General features: G+C 41.6%; 1 protein-coding gene across 12 annotated transcripts in view; it reads right to left on the bottom strand.

Moving 5' to 3' along the window:
• NPAS3 (neuronal PAS domain protein 3) overlaps positions 1-22,846 on the bottom strand; it is a 775,438-nt gene extending 752,592 nt beyond the window's left edge. For 6 of the 12 annotated variants that reach the window (XM_087921881.1, XM_087921884.1, XM_087921882.1 and 3 more), the window contains exon 1: positions 18,887-19,066. In XM_087921881.1, the coding sequence (XP_087778007.1) occupies positions 18,887-18,936 (50 nt within the window). In that variant the 5' untranslated portion in view covers positions 18,937-19,066. Of the gene's footprint in view, positions 1-18,886; positions 19,555-22,653 lie in introns of those variants that run through there. The other 6 variants (XM_087921893.1, XM_087921891.1, XM_087921890.1 and 3 more) reach the window with 6 other exon arrangements.
• Between the last annotated feature and the right edge of the window lie 1,668 nt (positions 22,847-24,514).

Raw genomic sequence — 24,514 nt, 5'->3', positions numbered from 1 at the left:
ACAAACCTGCAAGAATGATGAGCTTATTTTTCCTTAAAACCATCAGTCCAAAAAAAAAAAAAAATCCTATACAAATTCACTGCATGCATTTAAAATTAATTGAACTAGAATATAAGACACATATACAGCTCAATAATATGCATGTTTTCTTCAGAGTAAATCCAACTTGGTTCAATATACCTAAGAGCTGTGCGATAATTAATGGCAGAGAAGGGGTTAAGTTTCTTTTCATGCAAAATAACACATTTAATGCATGGAATGCTTTATTTGCAGATTATATAGTATAATACTTTAAAACCGCTAGCTTTTCCATAGAGCTGTCTCGAGTGTCCAGGTTGGGAGGAGCTCCAGTCTCGGCTCTCACAGGCTGAGCTTGAGATTGAGGCACGCCTCTCACCATCACGTGGTCCTCCGGGCGCGCCCCAGTTTTTGCTCAGCCTCGTGGCAGTCAGGCTGGTTTTCTTTTTGCTCCTGGTCGTTCTAGCACCTTGTGTTTTTTTTTTTTGATCAACTTGGACTCTCAGACAGCGCAGGAAACTGAGGTTTGAGCTCCCTAGGAGCCTTTTTCTTCTAAGGGAATTGTTTCACTATCCTTTAAGGGAGAATCCAGCGCCGAGCGCTGCCCCCTCCGATTGCTGCCTTTTCGCTCCGTGCGAAGCTGCATCGCTTTCTTTCCTGCCTGGTTTTGTTCTTTGGCCGCTTCCCCCAACGCCCTCTAACCCAGGGAGATGCTTCCCTGCCTCTCCCAGGTACTTCTTTGTGGCCTCCGGGCCTTTTAACTTCTCCTGGGTGATAGCCGCCACTGGGGATTGCCTCGCCATTGCGCTCCATTTTGGGTTCCTGTGGCGTCAGCCATCTTGGGAGTGGCAGGAGTCGCCGCCATCTTGTGTGTGGCCGCATGGCCGGGCGCCATTTTTCAGAGGCCTATAACAGGGTTTTTCTTAATGTTTTATAGGCAGACTCCAGACTGCCTATATCCTTGCCTGTTTGCACTTAGTTTCTATCAGGCTAACCAGGGTTAGTTGGCTCTGTAGCCCTTCCCCAGCAGGCGAGTTAGCAGCTCTGCCATCCCCTTCCCCGGTCCGTCCGGCAGGGGTAGCTGCCTGGCGTGCTCAACTTTTGGCTAATTGGCTTTGGCTAGGCCTGCTGTGCAACAGCCTCCTATTTTAAATACAAAAAAAAAAAAAAAAAATTTTTTTGATCAAAAGGGGGTGCAAACGTGCGCTAGGATCCCCGGCCTCTACGTAGGCCGCATCCAAACGTGCAACTGTCCGAGGACCCGTGATGGCACTTTACTTTAAAATTTTTGGTTGGTAGCCCCAGGGACGCCTGCCACTGCTCGAGGCCTACCTGCAGGCCGCATTGTGTTTGATTCCTGGGCAGATCCTTGGAATGTCCAAATCCCTGCTGGTACCTTGCAATCTTGCCTTGGTACTCCTCTAGATATAGGAGTCTACTGGCTACACAGTCTCTCCCCAGCAAGGGAGGTAGCAGCTCCGCCATCCCCTTCCCGGTCCGCCCGGCAGGGGCGGTTTTTGGCATCCATCTTTGGCAATTGGCTTCTGGGCTAGGCCCTACTTCTCAACAATGTGCAAAGCACCTCTGTTGCCCTTGACCTAGGGGGTGCGAACCAGTACTGGGTTTCCGGCCCTGCTTAGGCTGTGTCCAGCCTTGTTAATCACCTCACGTTAATCAAGAACTTTTCCTCCTTTCTCCTCTCCAGATGGCAGACGACAATGCATCTCGTGGCACTTCCCTGAAGGCCAAGGCTAAGTCTCACCACCTGCGCAAACAAGCACAGGAAACATCCAAAGCCTCTCAAAGGGATGCCCTTAGGCGACACAGGGCCCTTGAAAAGGAGATTGACAGACGCTCTAAGGAGTCAAGCTCTGTGCCTCTGGACCCTTCCAATCCCACTCCTCTACCTCCACCCATCCTCCTTCCTCCCCTGCTTCTGCCTCTTCATCGCAGCCTGGACAGGCCCCTGAGGCCACCTTCCCCCGCTGCTGCAGGTCTGGCACCGGAGGAGCCTCACCCACCCCCCACGGTGGAAATCCCCGAAAATCTCAAACGAGCGATGGAGCTGGCCATCCGGCACGGGATAGCACAACAGTTTCAGCAGCTGACCGGTCTGGCCCCTAAGCCTGAGGCCCCGAGGCTCGAGGATCAGCAACTTCGCATGGTCAGGTAGCTCTCCACGGGACTTGACCCTGCCCTTGGAGATGGAGGAGATGGAGGCCCAGGAACTCGGGACCCTACCCTCTTTGGGGACGAGGAGGATCTCGAATTGGGGTCTGTCGAGACAGTGAACTCCTCTCGGGAGCAGGCCCCCAGAAGGGGACATGTCGGAGGACGAGGGCCTCTCTCCAGGCCAGCCCGCGTTTCTGGGGCTGTTTAAACCACATCTATTTAGGTCCCTCCTGTTCAAGGCCAGGAATACCTCGGGCCTGAACCCTCCCCCCACCCAACCCAGCGGCATCGGGGTTCCTCCCGACTCCATTTTCTCCCAGCCTGTGGTGGAAACCAAGTGATTCCTGTCCCACCCATATTCTCTGACATGGTCTCAAGGCAGCTAGCCTCCTCGGGCCTCCTCCCCTCCCAACGCCCAGGACAAGCGGTTTTTCAATCTTGAACCGCAGTTCTCTACCTTGCTCGATCCCCCTGTGGACGAGCCCGTAGTAGGTCTGGCCTCCCGCTCAACTCCCAGCGAGTCCCTCGAAGCTCTCCAGCCCGAGGACAAACGAGCTGAACTGGCCCTGCGCCGCGCTCATCTCTCTGATGCCTGGGCGGTCAGGCCTCCACGGCCGCGTCTTTTTCACCAGAACCTCCATCAAGTGGCTCCAGCAGCTCAAGCAGCACGTCCCCGCAGCTAATCTCAGAGCGCACCAGGATATTGCCAAGATCCTGGCCGCAGCCGAGTTCTCTGCAGACGCCACCTTCCAGGCTGCAAAATTCTCCACCAGGGCCATCTCGTCCCAGGTCACTGCCCGTCGCCTTCTCTGGCTCCGCCACTGGCAGGCGGACGAAAAACAAGGCTAAGCTAGCATCAGCCCCATCTCTGGGGGAAGCTATTTGGACCGGTTCTCACCCATTCCTGGCCGAGACCCGCAACAAGCGCAAATATCTCCCTTCTCTTGCTAGGAGGTCTGATTTCAGAGGTTCCTCTCCCTCTTCTCGCCAAGGTTCTTCCTGCTCTTCCTCCTTCCCCAGGTACTACCAATCATCTCCCTACAGGCCTCCCGACCGATCGGAACCAGACAGGTCCGGAGGCACCTGTCCAGGAAGCCCTCCCGGGATCCGGGAGAGGTTTGTTCCGTCGTTCGATAATGCAGTCGCCCCCAGGTGGCTGCCCCTCCCCCCCAAAAAAAAAAAAAAAAAAAAGAAAGAAAGAAAGAAAGAAACAAGTATAAAAACGAGGAGAAGGAGAGCGAGAAAGCCAATCCTCTTCAGGCTTCTCGCCTAGTCTGGCTCCACTCTGACACTTAACTCCTGCAAAATCTCTTTCTCTTCAGCCTTGCCCAAACCGCTGGGGAAGCCTAATCCTCATATCTGCCTTACCTCTCCATACCAAGACTCCCGGTAGACCATACGGCTCCCGGACGCAGGCTCATAGTCTGGAGCACCCTTGTCCTCCTCACCTTGCCCCAGGGCATCTGGCCGGCAACACATTTATCCCCACCCCACGTTAGCTGGGGTTCCTTCTCTGGGCCCCGGCCCACAGCCTCATAATCCAGATACACGGACCCCTTGCCCTGGTCCTCACTACTACCCTTAGTTCCCTCTGGGGCGGTCCTCGGTCAGTTGGCTCTTGAGCAGGGCCGACCGCCTCGCTCTGGGCGGAACCAAACTTGGTCCCCACTAGCACAGGTCACAGTTTGGGAACTCCTTACGTCTCCCCTCCATCACTCTGACCTGGAGTTCTCTCAGGGGGTTCCCAACAGGGTCTATCCCATAACACCCTAGGGCGTCCCATCGCCACCCTCGCAACGGTGACCCTCCGGTTATTGAGGGCACCTCCCTCACTCTGGCTAGGTCTTCTCAGGGGAACTTCCATCCTCGCCTCTGCCCGGCTCCTCGTGCCGGGTCCCTGACAAGGTTTTGGCCGCTCTACCTAGTCTCCTTGCCCCACGGTCTCAGTAAGCATCCGTGGCATCCCCGGCAGGGCTACCTTTAGACAGCCCCGTCTCCTTCATCAGGCCCTCTCGTTGAGGCATTCCAACCTCCGAGGGGTTCTCCTGTTGGGCGTGCCCTCCAGCGGGTCATCAGGGTTCCAGGAGAGGTCCCATTCCAGACGGAGCCCGCCCGCAGGACTAGCCAAGCTTTGGTATGTCCCAACCTGGACACTCGAGACAGCTCTATGGAAAAGGGCGTTGGTTCTTACCTGATACGCTTCTTTTCTAGAGAGCTGTTGAGAGTGTCCAGCCCCACCCGTAGGGCCGTCTGGTGGGAAACCCTGCTGTTCGACCGAGCAAACTAATATTTTTTTCCTGAGTAAGATGAGAACAGGACCTTCCTTCTCGTCTTCGCAAAACTGGGGCGCGCCCGGAGGACCACGTGATGGTGAGAGGCGTGCCTCAATCTCAAGCTCAGCCTGTGAGAGCCGAGACTGGAGCTCCTCCCAACCTGGACACTCTCAACAGCTCTACGAAAAGAAGCGTATCAGGTAAGAACCAACGCCCCTTCTCTTTTAAAGGTTGTGTTTTACAATTAATACCACATTTATTTTAAAAACAAATTGTTGTATTTTAATCATTTATATAGTTAACGTAAGAAATATTTAAAGCTTTTATTATAAAAGTTGTAATATATTCTCCAGATAAGCAAGTTTTCAGATAAGATGATTATTTAATAAATGTAATCAATTTTAATCAATAAATTTCCTAAGCATTTGATAAATTAGTTAATTAATTAAAAACTTATCAAATGCTTAGGGAATTTATTGATTAAAATTGATTACATTTATTAAATAATCATCTTATTTGGAAACTTGCTATTGTTGACAATAGTTACTGGCTAAGTATTGTTAACTGAAGTTTTGAACTTTGTCAGTGATCTATGGTCTATCTGGCTGGAAACTTGAAAATTACAGATATATGGAGAAAAAAATTTCAGCCCAATCTGATTCTAATCATTCATGACTAAAATGCACATAAGACTAATTATACCAGATGTGGCTACAACTTTGGAAATGTAACCATCTGAGAGAATTGCAATGCAGATTTCACTGTACATCGAAGCACAGCCTAAGTTTCTTAGCTCCTGATACAGCAAGCAGTACTAGGACAGCTCTTTTAGTAGATGCTTCAATCCCCTGCATCCTATATAGTGCCTTTTTCAAACAACCTAAAATATAGAGCTAGATCTATAGATACTCTCTCTTGGTGAGTGTGAAGCTTTAAAAAAAAGACTCCAGATAATTGTCTTTTAGGTATGCATCTAGCTACTCTTCAACATTTCAGAGTCCACTATGTAAAGCGGTCACAGACTTCACTGCATGACTTCAGTATTTGATGCTGAAATGTACCTATCCTTTCTCAGTCTTAAGATCTCAAATATAAAATATATTTTGCAAGAGTCTAAACCAGCTGGGAAAGTCATATATTGCCTGAAAATTATGGATTGTACAAATCCCAGAGGCATCAGATCAGGGAAGAATTTATATCAATTCCGATTACATGCCAATCAATTAAGGACTCAATTTTGACTTTAAGATATACTTTTTTATTATTTTTCATTTAAACCTACTTCATAAAAATATCTTTGCAATTTTTTTCCATCATGCAATTTAGAAAACTCAGCCTAGAATATGACAACCCACAAACTGCCATTTGTTACAGTTCGGAAATTGCAAACTTACAATAATTTAAATGAGTTGGCTATTATATGAAAGTAGCTTTCTATGTATTTGGATTGTGTGACCATATGTGGGTGTATATATCTGGTATTCATATGCAGCAGAAATGCTAAAAACTAATAATAATAGAAATGGGAACTTGCAGAAAAATCTATGGGGCCCATGCCCTACCTTGTAAAAAACACTGCTTGATCTTATTTTTATTTATTATTGAATGAATTGGGCCACCTTTCTATTTATATATACTCTTAAAGAAATTTCTGCAAAAACAAAAAAATAGTGAAGGAATTCTTTTCTCTTCCTGGGAAGTTTTTTTTTTAATTCAAATGCAAGGAAATCATACATAACTTCTTCAAGAATGGCTAAAGGACAGAATATCTACACTTTTTGTTACCTGCAGCAGCTGTGAGGGAACTTTAATCTCTCCTTTTAACTGTGGATTTTTTGCCAATATCAGAGATGGAGATTCAGCCTATCTTAAAACATCTGCAATAGCATATCTTATACCATTTTCACCATCCCTTTCTTAGCCCTGTGCATGTTAATCTAATTCCACTGGCTTTATCCAGTGTGTTTGCCTAGTTTTGCACACCTACAGTTCAGAAAGCCTCTGCACACAAGTACATCTGAATCCCACAAGACTCCAGATTACAAACAAGAAGTTTGAAACTAAAAAAAACGCTTAAGGGAGCAGTTAACATATAAAAGAGAAAAAGGATTATCCTCAAAAACTTATTTTATTTTTCTGTATTCTCATATTTTTACCTTTTTCATTCAAGCACTTTAACCATTAATTTTTAATAAGTATAGAAATTTAGTGACATGTTTACACAGCCATGTTAATTTATAATATAAAAACATGTTTGCCAAGCAGTAATCATAAAAAATGCCAATATTAGAATTAACATCTAATTAATATTTTAATGTACTCTTTTAAACTTCAAATGCAAGTGTTGTAATATAATCAATTATTCACTAAGTCAACCAAAATGCAGAAGAAAGAAATATTATAATCTAGGCTTATATGAAAATTTATGCTTTATTAAATATAGAAAATGATGAAAAAAATGAGTGATTAACCATTCTTCAAGTTTATGTGCAATACTTTGTTTTTTTTACCAAGCCTCAATTAATCTGTAAGGTTTTCTGAATCTCTCTGTGAACCACTGGTTTATATAGAACTGATGAACGATAAAAGCCAACTCGGTATCCCGTTATATTTTTTCACAAATAGGATCAGCCACTTTGTGCTATTATAAAAGGGAAGGGATAAACAACACACTCTACAAAAGTCTTTTTTTATCTTTACATCCAACATTGTAAAGATTCAGTTGTTCAGCCCTTGGCATTGACCTACACCTTGACCTATAAAGTCTATTACCTACAAGTGTTTGAATATCCTGTTTTTCACTCAACACTGCTACAAAGTTGTTTTTTTAGAGAAATAATTTTATTCCAAAACGTATCAATTTAACTGAATGTCTGTATAGCACCCTAACTGAAATGGGAAATTTTACAATGAGCTAAGTTATTTGAGATAAAATGAGCATTAATCCATAATGAAGTCTATCAAGAATCATCAAAAGTGGAAAATGAGGTAGCAAAAATCACTTATTTGAATAAAGTCCAGAAACAGTGTTGTTTTACTTCTTTAAAATATATTAGCTATTACCTGGCTAAAGGTGAACAAATGTACAGCTATTTCCCTGCAAATCACAATTGGTTGGCAAAATTTCAAAACCACTTGGAAAGAAAAATCTGTCGTATTCCATAGGATAACCTTGCACAGGGCACTTTTTTTCCATAGCCAATGCATCTGATATTATCATTACTTCCAGTTCTCAATTGCAGAGCTAATGCACCCTGTATACACCCTTATTATTGCTCCTCGGCCACTGTTATAGAAAAGCACTGACCTGGCACTGGACTTGCCAGGGAAAAGATTATCATATTAATTTCTAGCTTGTAATCACCATTATCATAATCTAGAGCCGCTCTGAAAAAAGGCAGTTTCCTACATTTTTGAATACAATACTGCAGAATGCATGCATTGGCTTGGAAAATTTACAATGCTGTATCATCTAACTAATTGATAAATGTCTGGTTACATGCCTTCTCTGCTAAACCTTTATTTCACTCATCTTTTCATGGTATGCAGTTTGTCTAAATACCATCTTTCAAATCTGAATGGAGATTTTGAAAGGCTTCAGTTTTATAAAAACCTATCAATACAGGTAGTCCTCGATTTACAACCATTTGTTTAGTGACTGTTCAAAGTTACAATGGCACTTTAAAAAAAGAGACTTATGATCATTTTTCACACTTACAATGGTTGCAGTATCCCTGGTCACATGACCAAAATTTGGACACTTAACTGGTTCATATTTTTACAGTGCCCCAGTGTCATATGATCAACATTTGTGACCTTCTGACAAGCAAACTCAATGGGTAGCTAGTTTCACTTAACAATAGTGTTACTAACTTAACAACTTCAGTGATTCACTTAAGATCTGTGACAAGAAAGGTTGTAAATTGGGACAAAACTCACTTAATCACTTCTTGTTTAGTAACTACTTTGGTTAGCAATCATTCACACAAATACAACAGTAATAAACAGTAATAAAAATTTAATTTTTCCAATAATGGACACATTTACAACCAAATTTCATGCATCTGACAACAAAAATCCTTCAGTGTGAAACTGATTAAGGTCTGGTCAGTTTCAACAGCAGTTGGCTGAAAGTTCTAATCAACTAATTAAGTTCACAGACCTGAGCTTATTAACAACTGGCACTTTTTAGGAAGTCCTGCATTGAGAAGAAAAACAGCTCAGAAAGAAATGTTTAAGCAATTTTTTCAACCTGCAAGGGGGCAAAATAAAAGAAACATGTCAGCTTTGGAAGCCATATTCCATGCTGCCACATAGCCTGAGAAAGTGGGAGGGGGTTGATTTCAATTGAGTAGTTCTAAGTAGACAAAATAAAATTCTTTTCTTAGTTCAAGGTTATTAAGTGTGGCGCAGCAGGAAAAAAGGATCTTACACTAGGACAGATCGTGATTGGTCCATGTGATGTGATGATGGGAAAAAGGTGATGGATTGTAGTTTGAGACATTGTGGGAAGTCCGGGAAACTTTTAGTTTTGAGATTCCACAGATGTGCCAGATGCTATTCTAATAAAGGTACTTTTGAGATTATGCTTGTCTTGGAGTTACTGATTGGAATGGAGGTTTGCTGGAACGCCGACAACATAACTGTCAGGCACTATACAAGAGGACTTTATCTGTATTCATTTAATGGCCAGGTTGCTTAACAACCAAGTTGTTAGAACAGAACATGGTTGCTAAATAAGGAGAAAATGGAGTCCTCTCAGTTATATAAAAGTGGTTTACCCATAAGTCAACTGCAAATTACTGTACCAGGGAAGTTATATTCCATTTCATATGTTTCCCAAGTCTCCGTGTAAGGCCAAAACACATTACAAATTTTCTAAATCTAAGATCAGAGAAAAATAAGCAACTTATCTAAAATAGGCACAAATATGATATACCAGAAAAACTTTTCAAACAGAAGAATCTCTAAAATAAATCTTCTGTTGATCTTGGTAGGACACGAGACTCTCATCATTAAAATTAGACTCTATATAATTATTAAGGGGATAGTTTTTGCTAAGAGATGTCCTTTAAATTATGCGATAAATGGCTAAGAGGACTAGATATGTTTAGCCTAATCAACAGAAGGCTCGGGGAGACATGGTAGCAGTCTTCCAATATAGGTAGTCCTCAACTTATGACCACAATTGAGCTCAAAATGTATGTTCAGTGAGAATTTAAGTGTGTTTTAACCCATTTTACCACTTTTCTTGCCACATTTCTTAAGTGAATCACTGAAATTGTCAAATTAGTAACACAGTTGTTAAGTGAAGATGGTTTCCCCGTTGACTTTGCTTGTCAGAAAGTTGCAAAAGGTAATCACATTGCCCCAGGACACTGCAATCATCATAAATATGAACCAGTTGTCCAGCATCCAAATGTAAATCATGTGACCATAGGGATGCTCAACAGTCGTAAGTCTGAAAAATGATCATGTCAATGCCATTGTAACTTTGAATGGTCTCTAAACCAGGGGTGTCCAACCTTGGCAACTTTAAGACTTGTGGACTTCAACTCCCAGAATTCCTCAGCCAGCTTTTTCTGGGAGTTGAAGTCCACAAGTCTTAAAGTTGCCAAGGTTGGACACCCCTGCTCCAAACAAACTGCTGTAAGCCAGGACTACCTGTATTTGAAGAGCTGTCACAGGGTAAAGGGTGTTGTTTTGCCGCCTAGAATTGTGGGTGCTGCACTGCTAGAGGTTTTCAAGAAAAGATTGGACAACCATTTGTCTGGGATGGTATAAGGACTCCTAAGGGCAGTATAAGGACTCTTGTTTTGGACTAGAGGACCTTAAAGATCCCTTCCAGCCCTATGATTCTATAGCATAGAAACAATAATCTAAACCAGAGACTATTGTCATTTGATTAATAAGAAACTTTCTAGTCACCATAGGCATCAAGGCAACTTAATGGAACACTATCATTTTCTAAAAGAATGGACATTATCCAGGCAAGAGTAGAGAAATTATGTTTGTTGAAAAATGGATAGCTTGATACTATCATTCTTTTTTCATTTCGGAAAAGAAAATAATACAATGCAGAAACACAACTTACTTTTGTATCAACTTTTCCTACTATGTATTTTCATCTCTAGCTAATATATTGAATGATTAAATGAATTCTTTTATTATGGCCAAAGGCCAGCAATGTTTTAATGTTTTGATTTCAGGAGTGAAACCTGCCTCTTTATAAACACAGAACTGCAATCAATTGTTGACTATCAAAAAGGAGAACATATGGTACATTCCTGTTGGATTGGGTTCTTTGTCTTGTGTTGTATCCCTCTCTCATACACCTCTTGTTGCATTCCAGAAGGCTGAATAGTAGAGATTAGAGATTTTATAAAGGCACCTGGCAAGGTTGTACAGAAAGAGATGTAAAAATAATTTCAAGGGCAACAGTCAGACCCCCTCTATACATGACTTTAGTTTGCCTTTATTCATAAAGATCATGCTATCTTCAAGGTAAGCAATAATATGCAGAGCAACAAAAGAGTTAAACACGGTAAGTCAAATAAATGAAATGCAAGGATAAGAAATATAGTTAAATCTAGAACATACCAACTCCATTCACTAAACTTTTCTGAATCTTTCTATCTTTGCAAACCATCCTTGCTTCCACCATGGCTATATATGGCTTCATAGTTTGCCTTTCTTCCTTCAGAAGTCTAATTCAACTCGAGATAACTTACTTAGTAAAAATCAAGATCTTGTTTTTGTGTAGCATACAACCAGTGAAATTGTTACCAGTATTATAATTTTTCACAAACCTTTTAACCTAGTTCCATAAGGTGTAAATTATTAATTTATAAACAGGTAATCCTTGACCTACAACAGTTCATTTAGCAACTGTTTAGCAACTTATGACATAAGTTGTTCACACTTACAATTGCTTTAGCATCCTCATGGTCAAGTAATCAAAATTCAGACACTTGGCAACTGACTCATATTTATGATGGCTGCAATGTCCCAGAGTCATGTGATCAACTTTTGTGACCTTCCGGCAAGTAAAGTCAAGCGGAAAGCCAGATTCACTTAAGAACTGCAGTGATTCAGTTAACTGTGGCAAGAAAGATTGTAAAATGGAGCAAATGTCACTTGACAAATGTCTCACTTAGCAACAAAAATGTTGGGCTTAATCATGGTTGTAAATTGAGGATTAACCATCATTTATCCTGGAGTAAGCCTTCCACTGCAACTGCTCTGTGGAAGAACCTTCCCACCCAGAGATCTACAGGGCCCTCAGCTTGCTATGCCTGCAGCAATCTTTAAGAACCTGTTTTCCCCTCCCTGCTCCTGGGCTTCAGGCTAAGTTGATTGTGTGGGGAGAGGGATCTCCTTTTTAGTGGCGGCGTTTTTTGTGGTTTACTTCATTCACGTTACATATTGCACGTGCCAGTTGTGTTTTACTATATGTTGTATGTTGTTACTTTTGTATTACATTATGGTGTTATTTTTTAAGGGTCCTAAAGTGTGGGTTTGTGTCTGTCTGTCTGTTGAAACATGTCAATTAAATTAATGTTAAATTTTCCAAATTATATACTCCAAGAATTTATATATATAAATAACTATATAATATATAATTCATGTTTTAGAATGCACACAAATATATGCTCAGCATCTAGAATTCAGCCCAAACCAGGAAGTTTTATGTGGTACAAGCTTCTGTGGATAAAGTGCAATCCTCATTCAGCAATTATATACTTGGATACAGAGGGTGGGGGGGAGAAATCAAAACACTCAGACCATCTGGAATTAGCCATTCCTTTGTTCAAGCATGTCCATTTATAGGACAGCAATAGAACCAGGAGGCTGAAATATCTCCCAATGGTTTGAATTACCATAATTCTCCCATCTGTATTACCTTTCATCAATCTCCTTAACATTGGAAATGCCCAAGTTAAAAGTTGTGTTAAGAGAATATACCAATAAATGAAAAAAAATAGCTTTGATCATTGCTCCCCCCAAATAATCCTATTCCATTTCTTCATATGAAAATTAGTATTTATCAAGAAATATTACCTATTTATGGTCAGAAGCAAAAAATTAGATCCCCTTTGTTTTATTAAGTAACCAATGCTTCTCACTCCCAGCAAAAAGACAAACAAAACCTCACTGGTATAGATATTACTATACAATATTATCTTATTTGTCAAATCACTTGTAACAAAATCATTTTGTGTGCAGTTCAGATAATCAGGTGATTATATAGATGTATTCTTTTAAAAAATGAATTTACAAAGCTCATATTTGTCATACTCAAATATTACTTCTTGACTAAGAAGATAGCTATTCACATATGAGCCCAAACTTCAGTTTTAACATGCTATGTACAAATTCAGGGATCAAGTGCTTTCTTCGTCTCTCATCTATTATGCCATTAAGAACAGAATTTGCTTATGTTTCAAGCAAGCTACAGTGACATACTGCACAATTTGAATAACCTACAGCTAATATCAAGAAAACAAATCAAACCATAATCGGAAGTGATATTTTCTCTGAAATATAGTTAATGCTAATCAAAACTGAGTGAGATTTAGTTATGAAGATTGCAATGGGATAAGAATAGAAGTCTTGTCATAGACACTTTGGAAAAGACAGAAGGAATACATACAACTCTAAGGGTAAACAATACTTATTCCTATAACATTAAACTATGTCTTGTTGTTAAAGTCAAATTCATCCTATAAGGCACAAATTGATGCCAAACTGTCCATTTGATGAAAACAGACCAGGAGACTTAACAGATAAGAGAAAGATGAAAAGAGTCCACAGACAATTATCAATTCTCACCCAACCACTCTTTCATGTCAGAACCTGTGACAGAACAGTATAGTATGAGCCTTTTCTTCACTACACAGAGTTCAGTTAATCTGGGATACACTGCAAACATTTAATGATTCTGAGAAGGTCAATATACTTAATTCCGATTATGCAACACCATGTTTGAAAGGGAAGAAATCAGAAGTATTCTGAATTAGTTCTAAAAGACCTCAGGGCATTGCTAATCATTAGTTGCGTTAAAAAAAATAACTGATTCGGTATCATATAAATGAGATTCTATATAAAAATGAGATCAGTGTAACCTTTGATACATAACATAATTAAGATGCTCAAAGACCCCTTAAATTAAGGGAATACTTTGTATTTTTCTAACATCCAAATTAAAGCAATTAAATATATGTTCAATTGGGTCAATAAATAAGAATTTTAAAATCAACCTTTCAAAAAATATAGCATATGTTAGCTTTCTTCTATTTAATGTGCATAATTAACTAATGCTGTTTTTACTAAATAACAAGTTTTCTATTTATTTTCCCAGGAAATGTATATCAATTTTAAAGATGATACTGCTGCTGGTATATTCTTCAGCATAATACACAAGCATACCTTAAATTATTAATGAATACCTCAGTTTTAAGTCATGTTAAAATAAAGGACGCAGGAGATAGTTTGTTCTATAGGTAGTAGATAGATGGCAAGAACTACCAAAACCAAAAAGGTGGCATATGACTTTTATACAGAAAAAGCGATTTTAGTAATCGGCAACAGTTTTCATATATATTCCTTATTAATCCTTATTCTTGCAAATATGGCATTATGATACATTATGATTACTGTATCGCAATTTACAGGCACTGTAAAGTATCTTAAGGTGCCTCACTCTGAGAGGAATTTATAACAAAGCAAAAGAGCTACAAATTCTTGTACACAAAGTTGGAAGGCAATCACAGAAAAAGTTAATGTAAATTTAAAAAAGAATCCTACCACCACCAAATTCAGATTTTCCAGAAAACCTAAAACGTAAAGTTCTAGTGCCTGATATACCTTAATTAATTAGCTGAAGACTATCTACAAGTAAACATGTTAAAAGAATGATTTATAAAAAGAAAGCTTGTATTTTGAAAGTGAGTTTGTTCAAACATTTCATAGGCTCTCTTTTAAAGTATTCAACCAAAGCACTTAAACAAGTACTGGATCCTACCAAAATTATTGCAAAACCTCTTTATGAAATTTGTGAAAAATTCAAGATTTCAAAAATGCCTTTCCTGTTTAAAATATTATTCATGATATCAACACACTGCACTTTTAGTAAGATAGAGATAATATATTGTACTCAAATATGAACAGAAAATAACAAACCAGCATCACAATAGCTGTATTTAAGATTTAATTATATAGCTTAATGAAAGCATTAAGTTCAACAGAAGTACTGTAATAACACTGTCATAGGAAAGTCCAAAATATATTGACTTGTTCATTATTTCACACAGAATGCAATGCAACAGCTTAAGTGTTGGATCTAATGTGCTATTTTCAGTATTGTACTCGCAACAGGTGAGGGGCTGGTTACAAGATATATCAAGCAAAACATGCATGTGGTTGAAACAAAACATAAAACAACATATAAAACAAAACATTAAAACATATTTAATTCATTACTTGTTGAAAAATACTGTATATGATATGAACATCAAACAAGTTATTTCATTAGCCTACAACAAATCAAATACAGAGGGATAATATTTCAAGCTATTAATATTACTACAACTACTAATCCATAAATCAGGAATCAAAAATATTGTGGTAATGGGGAGGCTCTGTTTAATAAAGGTCATTATAACTCCTAGCTCCACAGCCATAAGATGTAATATCCTCTCTGGTACCTCTATGATATGCCCATGCATTACTGTTCTTGTTGACAGTCTGTTGCCTTGGAAATATTTCATTATTTCAGTTTTTCCATTTGTAGACCCTTGGCCTTGTGATATGAAGGCCACCCTATTTCATATTTTCGATTATCATTTAAGCAATCTTTCTGGAGCTATTTATATAAAAGCAAGTGTTAGACAATGCATATCATCATTTATCATTGCTGTGTTTAAGCATATACTGTAGAAAGAAAAACCAAAAAATGAACAGAGCTTTGTTCCACTTACTTTACAACAGAAGCACAGCGATAGGCTTTACAAATCACTGCAGACATATCTTATGCATTATATTTGTGTCTATTTAAAGCACATTCCTATGCATATCTATTGAAAATGAGCCCCACTGAATTCTATGGTGATTACTTCCAGGTGATTGTGTATAAGGTTGAGTTCCTAAGATATAAACAGAAAACTGCGTAACATTCAAAATTATTAACACAATGTTTTTAACATGAAAATACATTAAATTCAAGTCCATGTTTTTTCCTCCCCAAAATAATAAAGTTTGAATATTAACTATAGCTACTAAACATCAAAGTTTTTAAAGACTGCCTTACCAACTAGTCTATCAGTATTTATAAAAGTTTAATACATTTTACTTCTATTCAACAATTATACTATCAATGTATAACAACTAAATCATAAGAATACTAAAAATCTGCCGGTCTTTTAAGCATCACTGCATGCTTGCTTTATCTGAAGGATATAATTTATTTCAATAAGATGTGCACTATATTCATACATGTTTGCTTACATGTAAATCTGTAATTTCAATTCAAAAAGCATGCCCAAAATTGTTGCCTTAATCCCTATTACAATTTGCAGATTAAAAAAAAACAAGGCAAGAGAGTAGTTTTAATTAATACTAAAATATAAAGTGTACATAAAGAAAATACTGAGCATTTAATGTATTGAAATATAGTTCTATTCTTCAAAGCACTATGAAGCAGCAACAGTTTGACATTACCATGTCTTATTCAAGCCCTGAAATAATTCATGTATAATTTCATCATAAACTAGTTGGAGCACAATAAGCAGTGACAATAACTTAGGCCTTGGGGCATAAAACAATCTGGACACCAGAGCAAGCTTTGGGTTGTCTTTCATGAATTAAAGTTACCCCCACCACCACCCGTTAAAATTCCACTCCCTACACAGGATAAAACTACTCTGATCCAACCTTTAAGATGACAGCATCAGAGCTGAACAAGAATATGTTATTAAAGGGCATTAAATTAAATACAGTATATCCTCCTACAACTTCAATCAGAATTTCAGACCAAGTGTTATTTAGTACAGCTCTCAAGTGAAGCAGAATAACAAATTGCACACTTTGATTTACCTTCTTCGAATGCCAAATGGAGACAGGTGATAAAGAAAGCACTCATGCACAGGCTATGAAGTTTCCCCTAGAAATTAATTCTATCTTCAAGATTCCTATCTCAGAAAAATTCCCAAAATGGCACACAAATATGCCTCTGCTGCAGAGATTACTGAAGCTGTCCCAGCAAACATACTTATTACTAATATAGTACTAGGCTCATAAAGAATATACAACTCTCTGGTTTGGAGCCATGGTAAGGTAAAGACAGTGTACACCAGCAGTTATGGACAGTATTAGCTTTCTTTCCCTTTGAGATGTACAGCTTTACAGGATAACAGCACTGCTCTATAACGAATAGTATGTACATATGCTTTTTAGTCACTGGAAGACACTGAAAGTTTACAGGAAAGGAGTAATAAAGTGACTTCAAACCTAATTCTTAAACTCTATAAATATTGCCAATATTTCCAATCTGACTCTATGCAAATGTTACTGGGAGTCGTGAAATGCAAGTTTATACCATCAAGGAAGCAATAAATGCAGAAAGAACAGTGAAACGGAACTATTTGGATTGAGGTATCTTAACTGAATCACCTCAAATCCAAAATACCAGCTCTGTTGCTTTAGACATGCAGATAAGGATTCTCTTGCAGGCAACATGCAAATTTAAATTCACCCCCTCCTTTGAGATGCTGCTAAAAGCTGGTTGTTGCACTCTGTTAAGTATTTAAAAGCTACAGTATCTTCTCTAATCTATCAGCCTGTAATGTGTAGACATGTTATGTTTTTTTTAAAAATATAGAAGTTTTGTATCTTAACTAGCATGTGTATCAATTCTGAGTTATTCAACAGAATAAACTCTGCTAAAAGTGAGCACGAGGGATGACAAATATTGTATGCATACTGATCTTTCCTCATATGAAATTGAGCCTCATCTGGTAGCATCAGATTAACTTTTTAAAGTATGCAACTAGTTATCCTTCCTTACAATGTTTCACTCCAGCTATCACGTTCCTTAATCTCCATGCAGTCTATATGCCATCAGTTGTTTCCCTATTATTTCCTACAATTTTGGTCCCATTCTCCTTATTAGCCATCTTCTTTGGGATGGGAGGCCTACTGCTGAGGTTCAATCTTATGTGGATCAAAGGCCCCAATGCAGAAGCCTTCCTGATTCCACGCTCCACTTCTAGGATTGATTATAATTATCCATAAAGTACTTTGCACATGCTTAGATCAGGTACCATAGGTATTAAGCCCTAGCAAATCCTACCTCAAATTATTTGACATTAAACTGCAAGAAAGTTTAACTGCCTTGGTAAGGAAACCCACATGTGTTTTTTTCAGGTTTTCACAGCTCAAACTGCTATTCCTTCGCACTTCCATTGTTTCCATTGGCTCCTCCAGAGGTTACCGTTACTTTCAAAGGGAACATTTGTCTCTTCCTCGAGGCTTCCAAGGTGGCATCCTTCTCTAAAGATGCACTTTAAATTTTGCCCAACGCAACAGCTGCAAGCACCTCACCAACTACAGAACCGAACGGGAACAACAATAAAAAGTATATCGAATGGGAAGACGTAAGCAAGACACCTTAACGCGAGCCCACCTGCCCTACTTCCTTTCACATCAAACTCTTATGACTAAGCTTCTCCCGGGCAATAAGTAAATTCAGGGATAAACCCGGGCAATTCCAAAAGGAGGGGGAGGGAGGGAGAGATATACACTTGAGGCCGGAGGGTTGTTTGCTTAGCTTGAACTAAACTTGCGCCAGCAGTTTGAGTGGAGTCCCAGCAAGCTCCTCTCCCCCCTTTCGGCCTAGCTGCACGAGCCCAGCCAGTCTCTCCACTAAGCAAAGCCGGGCCTGGTTAGAAGCTGTTTTCCTCTCGCGCACTCCCCCCGCCCCCTTTTGCTCCGTTCCAACCTGCGGTGGGTCGTCCCTCCCCCATTTGTGGAGACCCATCCAGCCGAAAAGTTGCCTCCCGGGAATTCCGCCCCACCCCCTCCCTGCCTCCGCCCTCCCCCCACCCGTGCGCTCAGCCAGACACCGACGACTCCTCCGATGTGGGGAGGTACAGGCTCCCTCCTGATGCTGATGCTGCTGACGGGCGAGCCTAGCAAGTGTTGTGGATCCAGCAGCAACAGCAGCAGTAGTCGCAGCCGCGGCGAAACGTGCATGCACCACGAGAAACTCTCGAGCGGGTCCTTGGCCACCCCTCCCTCCGCATTTCCCTTTCCCGTGCATGGAAGCCAAGCCAGACCCAAGGTGGCGGGCGGCGGCGGCAGTGACGGCGGAGTCCCAAACCCAGACAGGCACTGCTGCCTCGGGTTCAATATAGAGAAAGTGTTACCGTTCTCGCCTCGAAGGATCCTGCTGAAAGCTTGGCTTGGTGGGCGCCATCTTCCTGGGCTTTTTTTTTTTTTCCCTTTCCTCTCTCCCTTACTTTTCCCCCTCCTTGTGTTGCTGTGTGGTGTTGTGTCTAGCGGCAGCGGCGGCGGCCCTGCTTAGACAGGCAGGAGGAGGAAAAGTAGTGAGGCCAATGCATTGCGGGCTCCCGCTCCCCGGCGCAGCAGTCCTGCCGCAGGTTGCTTCGCTTAGCTAGCGCGGCTGCCGCCGCTGCTCTGACCGCAGCCGTCCATAAGCCGAGGAGCGGAGAGAGCCTAGGCTCCGCTGCCTCCGAAGACATACCAAGCCCGGCGACGACTGGCCGGCCGCAGTTGAGTGAGAAAGCGCGCAGCCCCGGTGGGCAGCCCGGCCATTGGCATCGCCCGGCAGGTGTGACTAGGCACACGGAGAGGGAACCCGTGGGACTGGCTTTAAGCGCGAGGCCAAGCCATAAGCGGGAAAGTGAGAAGTCTCTGTTCTTCAGGCTTGGCTGCCGTGGAAGTGTTGGCGAGCATTTTCCAGCTGCTTCCCCAGCTCCGGCGCTCTGACTCTGGGTGTGCAAAGGGACAGGAAAGCCTCCGCTGCCGGCGCAACAACGCCACTCAGTTGCAGTTTCGCATACTTTCCTTCTCTGGAGGAGCAGAGCCAGCAGAGGAAGAGGGAGACAGACAGGGAGAGGGAGGGAGGCAGACTAGGAAGCCGCAAGCACACGGTCGCTACTGAGGGAAATTCCCAGCAAAAGCCAGCGTGTATTCAGGGAAGACCCGAATGCACGTGGGATAAAATACAAAATTGGAGAACGTGTTTTTTTTTAAGAGGTGTTGGTTTTGGGTGTTTGTACATACACAATCGGCGCACAGATTTGAGCGCGTGTGCGTCTATTAGCATACGTGCATGTCTTTATGTACACAACCTATGTGTCTCTATGGAAGAGGAGCGACATCCTTCAGCTAGACGAGCTGCACATGCGTCTGACTCTTGTCCTTCGTCCAACTACCGTATACAACTGAGTGGACGTGTGACTGCGCAAAAATGGGTATAGAATTCTATCATCCGGACGTACTACTACCGTATTTCTTCTGGCATATCGATAGCTCACCCTGTTGGAGAAAGTTCATTTTGTTCTTATATACTCCCACTGAACCGGATCATAAGTTCATGAAGAAATTTCTGATATAACAGGTGGGGACGGGCAGAGTGGCTCTTCAGGATATCACAAGGAAAAAAAGACGTGTTTTTTTTTTAAGGGTGAAATGGCAAACGTTTTTCTACGAATATGAGTCAATTCATCTTAAAAGTTGCTCTGTATCACTAATTCACTCAATCGCTTCATGGGCTGGAGGGAGTAAGTAAGGTGCTGAAGCGGAATTTTGATAAAAGTTAAGCGGAATGCAACAGATGCACGCGTGCGTAGGTATGCGAATAGCTGCATAAGGACTTTGCAAATGCGGAAAGTTTAGCTGGAGGGCGCAGTCAGTGACCCCAAAAATATGATCTGTGCCACTGGAGGCAGATAATTTGACCTGCCTTAAGTCCCTCAGGGTTCCAAAGAGCAGATACAGCTGACCTAAGAAGCTTCAATGCAGAACCTTACAGCAACCCCTTTGCTTCTAAGAACTGCTTTCTGGTTTAGCACGCAAAAAATGGTTCGGTCGTTAAGTATCTACACTCAAATGAAAAGTAATTCTTATAAAATGGGGGGGTCTTGAGATTTTATCGGGGGAAATCCCATTAACGCTGCCTGGAGACAGGGCTGCAAAGCCCCGTTTTCTCCACATGCTCAAAACAATGAAGTTTAACAGGTGTCATCTGGTTCATCCAGTGACTGAAAGACTAGCAAAATCCTTCTGCTTTCCTGAACTATCCTATGGCAAAACCTGGAAGCTGTTTTTTTAATGGGTTAAGAAGAAAATGCTTGTTCTTAAGTGCCCACAGTCTTGAAGAAACACGATTTGCTATGCATCTTAAAAATAAGGAAAATATGGCATATATTGATTGTAAGAGACAGTATACTAAGAAAACTAAACTTGCAATTATGTTTCAGTTAAACGATAATACTTAAGCTGAGTAAAATGAAGCTCATTCTCACAACACTATCCACGTGTTGTTTTCATTGGGATAAATAGCTACAGGTTAGAGGGCATTATATTTAATAATCCTCTTTATATTGTCAACTTACCAAATATATACTTATTTCTCCAGTTTTGTACATCCTAATTAAAATACTCAAACCTGAGAAATGTTCCATGTATTATTTACTATACAGGATAAAATCTGAGAGCTATTTTCTTATATTTGTAAAAGTTTTACCATTTGAGCCTTGACTTTCCTTCTACCCAAATTAGCTGGAAAGTATAAGGTGACAACTAATCATCAATTTCTCCTGGTAATTTAAGAAACCTGTTAAAACATAGTCCCAAAACAGAATAGCAAGCATTACACCAACTTTATTCTTTATATCCATTGTATCTCCTTAGAAAGATTGTGTATGTTTATTTAAAATAGCCCTGGTTTTCAATTCCAAACCATCATCGGCTATAAGAGTCTTCTGCTGTCCCCTGAAATAACTTCATGATTCTCACACTATCTCAAAAGCGCATAAAGCAAAGGATGCTTGAAAAGTTTACTAAACCAAACCATGTTCCTGGCACCCAATATTATCCGGACAGCTTTCTCATTCAAGCAAACATAGTTCCAGCCTGACTGGGTTTAAGTAAAGAAAAATATGGTTTTCAAAAGTTCCTTGTCTAGTGAAATTTTAATTTTGAAAGTATTGGTTTATTTTTGCATAAGCATCAGCTTATGCTTACACATATTTTGTTTCATATGATAACCTCTCTGGAGGAAATTGTAGATCATGAAAAAAGAAAAGAAAAACATGTTGTGAAGCAGAATCAAAAACAAAAAACTATCTACTTTTGGAAAAACAAAATGTCAATTAATTGTATACTATGTTAGTGCTGGAACTCTTCTGCAAAGTAATGATAGGAAAAATAAATTTTAAAAAAATAACAAAGAAAATCTTGGGCACTATGACTTGGCTAAGTTAATGTTAGGTCCTTCCAATATATAATATCTGTTCAAAAGCAGTTAAGTTAAAAAGGACTTATTTGGACAGAAGTATATATAAAACTGCAACTTAAAGAAGCTGGCTGTGAGACTCTGGTATTTGCATTAAAATGCATTTCTGATGAATACTCCCAAAGTGTTAAGTCACTTAGAATTTCCTACTAGATTTCCCTGTAGTAACAGGTGACATGCTAATACCCTGGTAATACAAATGTGTAACTGCAAGGGTGAAGTGCCAAGTGAAAACTCTGTCGTGCTCAATTGAAAATAAATCATCAATCACAATAGCGTGATCAATTATACCTCTTAGCTGCCATGCTGTGGGGTTTGCACAAGCCACTGACATTGAGAAATTCCTACTTAGGAGAAACAGACAGGATCCCAAACTTTGCAGCAGAAAAAAAAAAGATAATCTGCCTTTGAGCAGGCGGCTATCTTACTTTTCCCTTCCCTATTGTTGTTTCCAAGATCAAGCAGCTCTAACGTGTGTTCGCGGCTTTTAAAATACCCTTTTGGATGAAGAGTTGCATTCCCCAAAGCATTCGACATTAAGATTTTGGGTTGTTGTTATTTTAAAAGATGAACACATAACGCGCACACGGACATAAAAGGCAAGTGAAATAGTCCAAAAGATCAACACACCTCTCTAGCTTATGTACTCACCGTTGTTGGTAGGAAGTAATGCCCTGGACGTTTTGCGGATTCCCGTTAGCTGCGGTACTGGCTCTCCCCACGCCGGGGCCGGCTGGTACTCCCCCGGCCGCAGCTGCAGTCACCTGCACGCTGAAATCCGGGAAGATCCGGATCATTCCCGCGGCTCAGCACCCAGCGAGTGTCGGCGAAGAGGTACAGCAGCTCCTCTCCCTCCGGCGGCTGCAGCAGCAGAGCCAGCCACACTGCAATCCCATTAGTGAACAGCGGCCACTGGGAGGGAGGCACAGCGCTTTGATGTGAGCGGCTGGGCTGAGATTGAGTTGGGGGGGGGGAGAGAGAGAGACTTAAAGTGAAGCGAGGGAACAGAGAAGGTATTTCACCAATTTGCAAACACACAACGCGCCAGGATTTGAAGAGAAGCGCGGAACTGGAAGGCTGCGAAAAAAGGAGGCAAAATCGGGACGGGGGAATTCTCTGGGTAGCCTAAACCCGGGACGATGAGGGGGTGCCGCAATTACTTTAACGCGGCTGTGAAAATGATGGGCAGCAAATGTTCTCTCTTCCTCCCCCCACCCCCACCTTCTACTCCGCCCCAACCACGCGGAGTCGGTTTCTCAGACACACTGCTGACCGCAGCTTCGTGGGCCACAATAAACAGGCGAGGTGCGGGGGAAGGGAGAGAAGCGTATGTGTGCGGCGGGGGGGGGGGGGCAATTCCCGGTTCCCAAGGGGGGAAAAAAAAGCGATGGGGAAGAGGAGACGTGTTACAGGATAAGTTCTTGAGAACTAGCTTTCCTTCCCCTTCTGTCTTCCCCCTCCCCTCCCTTCTCCTTTTCCTTCCTTTCTTGTATTCTTTTCTCTATTACCCCCCTTTTTTTTAAATGAAGCGTCGGTTTGCACCCAGAAGAAAAACGCCGCTTTGTGCCGCGGTGGGGCTCGTTCTCTTCCAGAGGGAAGTGACTCTCCTGCCCTCCTAGTGTGCGGCGCGGTTACTGCTACTCAAACTTGGAAGGGTAGGGTGTCTGCGCGCGCGGCTGGCTGGCTGGCTGGCTGCACGCACAGCTCTCCCTTGCTGCTCTAACAAATCGATTAAACCGTTGAGTGCAGTGCAAGAAAGCGGTTGCAAATGCATTATATGAAGCGGGAACAAACACAATAACGCGGGAGGCAGCTCGGTGTGCTACTGCGAGCGAGCGATGAGCACGCGCCCTGTTAACCAAGGTCCTGGGGCAGCTGGCTGCAACGGCGTTCCTTAAGTTGGCTCTTTCAGGTGGGACTTTGTTGTCCTCTTACAGGCAGGGGAAGTTAAGCGATACATTTAACAGCAGGGAATCTCTTCCCACGTGTAGGGATTGTGGGTATTGCCGAGTACTTTGCGAGGTGAGGGGCTGCGGTTTCTTTGTGCGCAGGACGGCGTGCAAATTTACATTCCTATTCTCTCATCCTTTCTCGCTGCAAATAACAGGGGAAGGGGCTCGCAAGCCGCTTGTTGCGCCAGCAATATAGGACTTTGTGAGAGTTGCGAGCAGGGCTTTCCAAGGGCGCGTTAAGCGGTGGAGTAGGATGGGAGCTTCCCGCTTTACGCCTTCCCGTTCCCACACCACAAGTGCTTCTCCACTACAAACGGACGGGTGTCAAAGGGAAAGTCTCTGCTCAGGCAAAGCCGTGGAGAAGACGCCCCTGTTGTTAACCAGAGGCACTGCGGTCCCACTTCCCTTTTTTTTTCTTCCTGGTGTCCCGTTTCCCTTTCCCTTCCCTTCCCCCTTCCCTTTCCATTGCTCGAAGTCCACAATAATAAAAATAAATAATTACAAACTGCTTTGTTCCCCTGTTAATATTCGTTCTGCCTGCTAGTCTGTATAATTGTCAG

The sequence above is a fragment of the Pseudonaja textilis genome, chromosome 1 (genome assembly GCF_049901715.1).
Source record: "Pseudonaja textilis isolate UNSWEBS1 chromosome 1, rPseTex1.2, whole genome shotgun sequence".
NCBI classification, from domain to species: domain Eukaryota; kingdom Metazoa; phylum Chordata; class Lepidosauria; order Squamata; family Elapidae; genus Pseudonaja; species Pseudonaja textilis.
The sequence above is the reverse complement of the archived record's forward strand: the minus strand, read 5'-3'. Positions and strand labels throughout refer to the sequence as shown.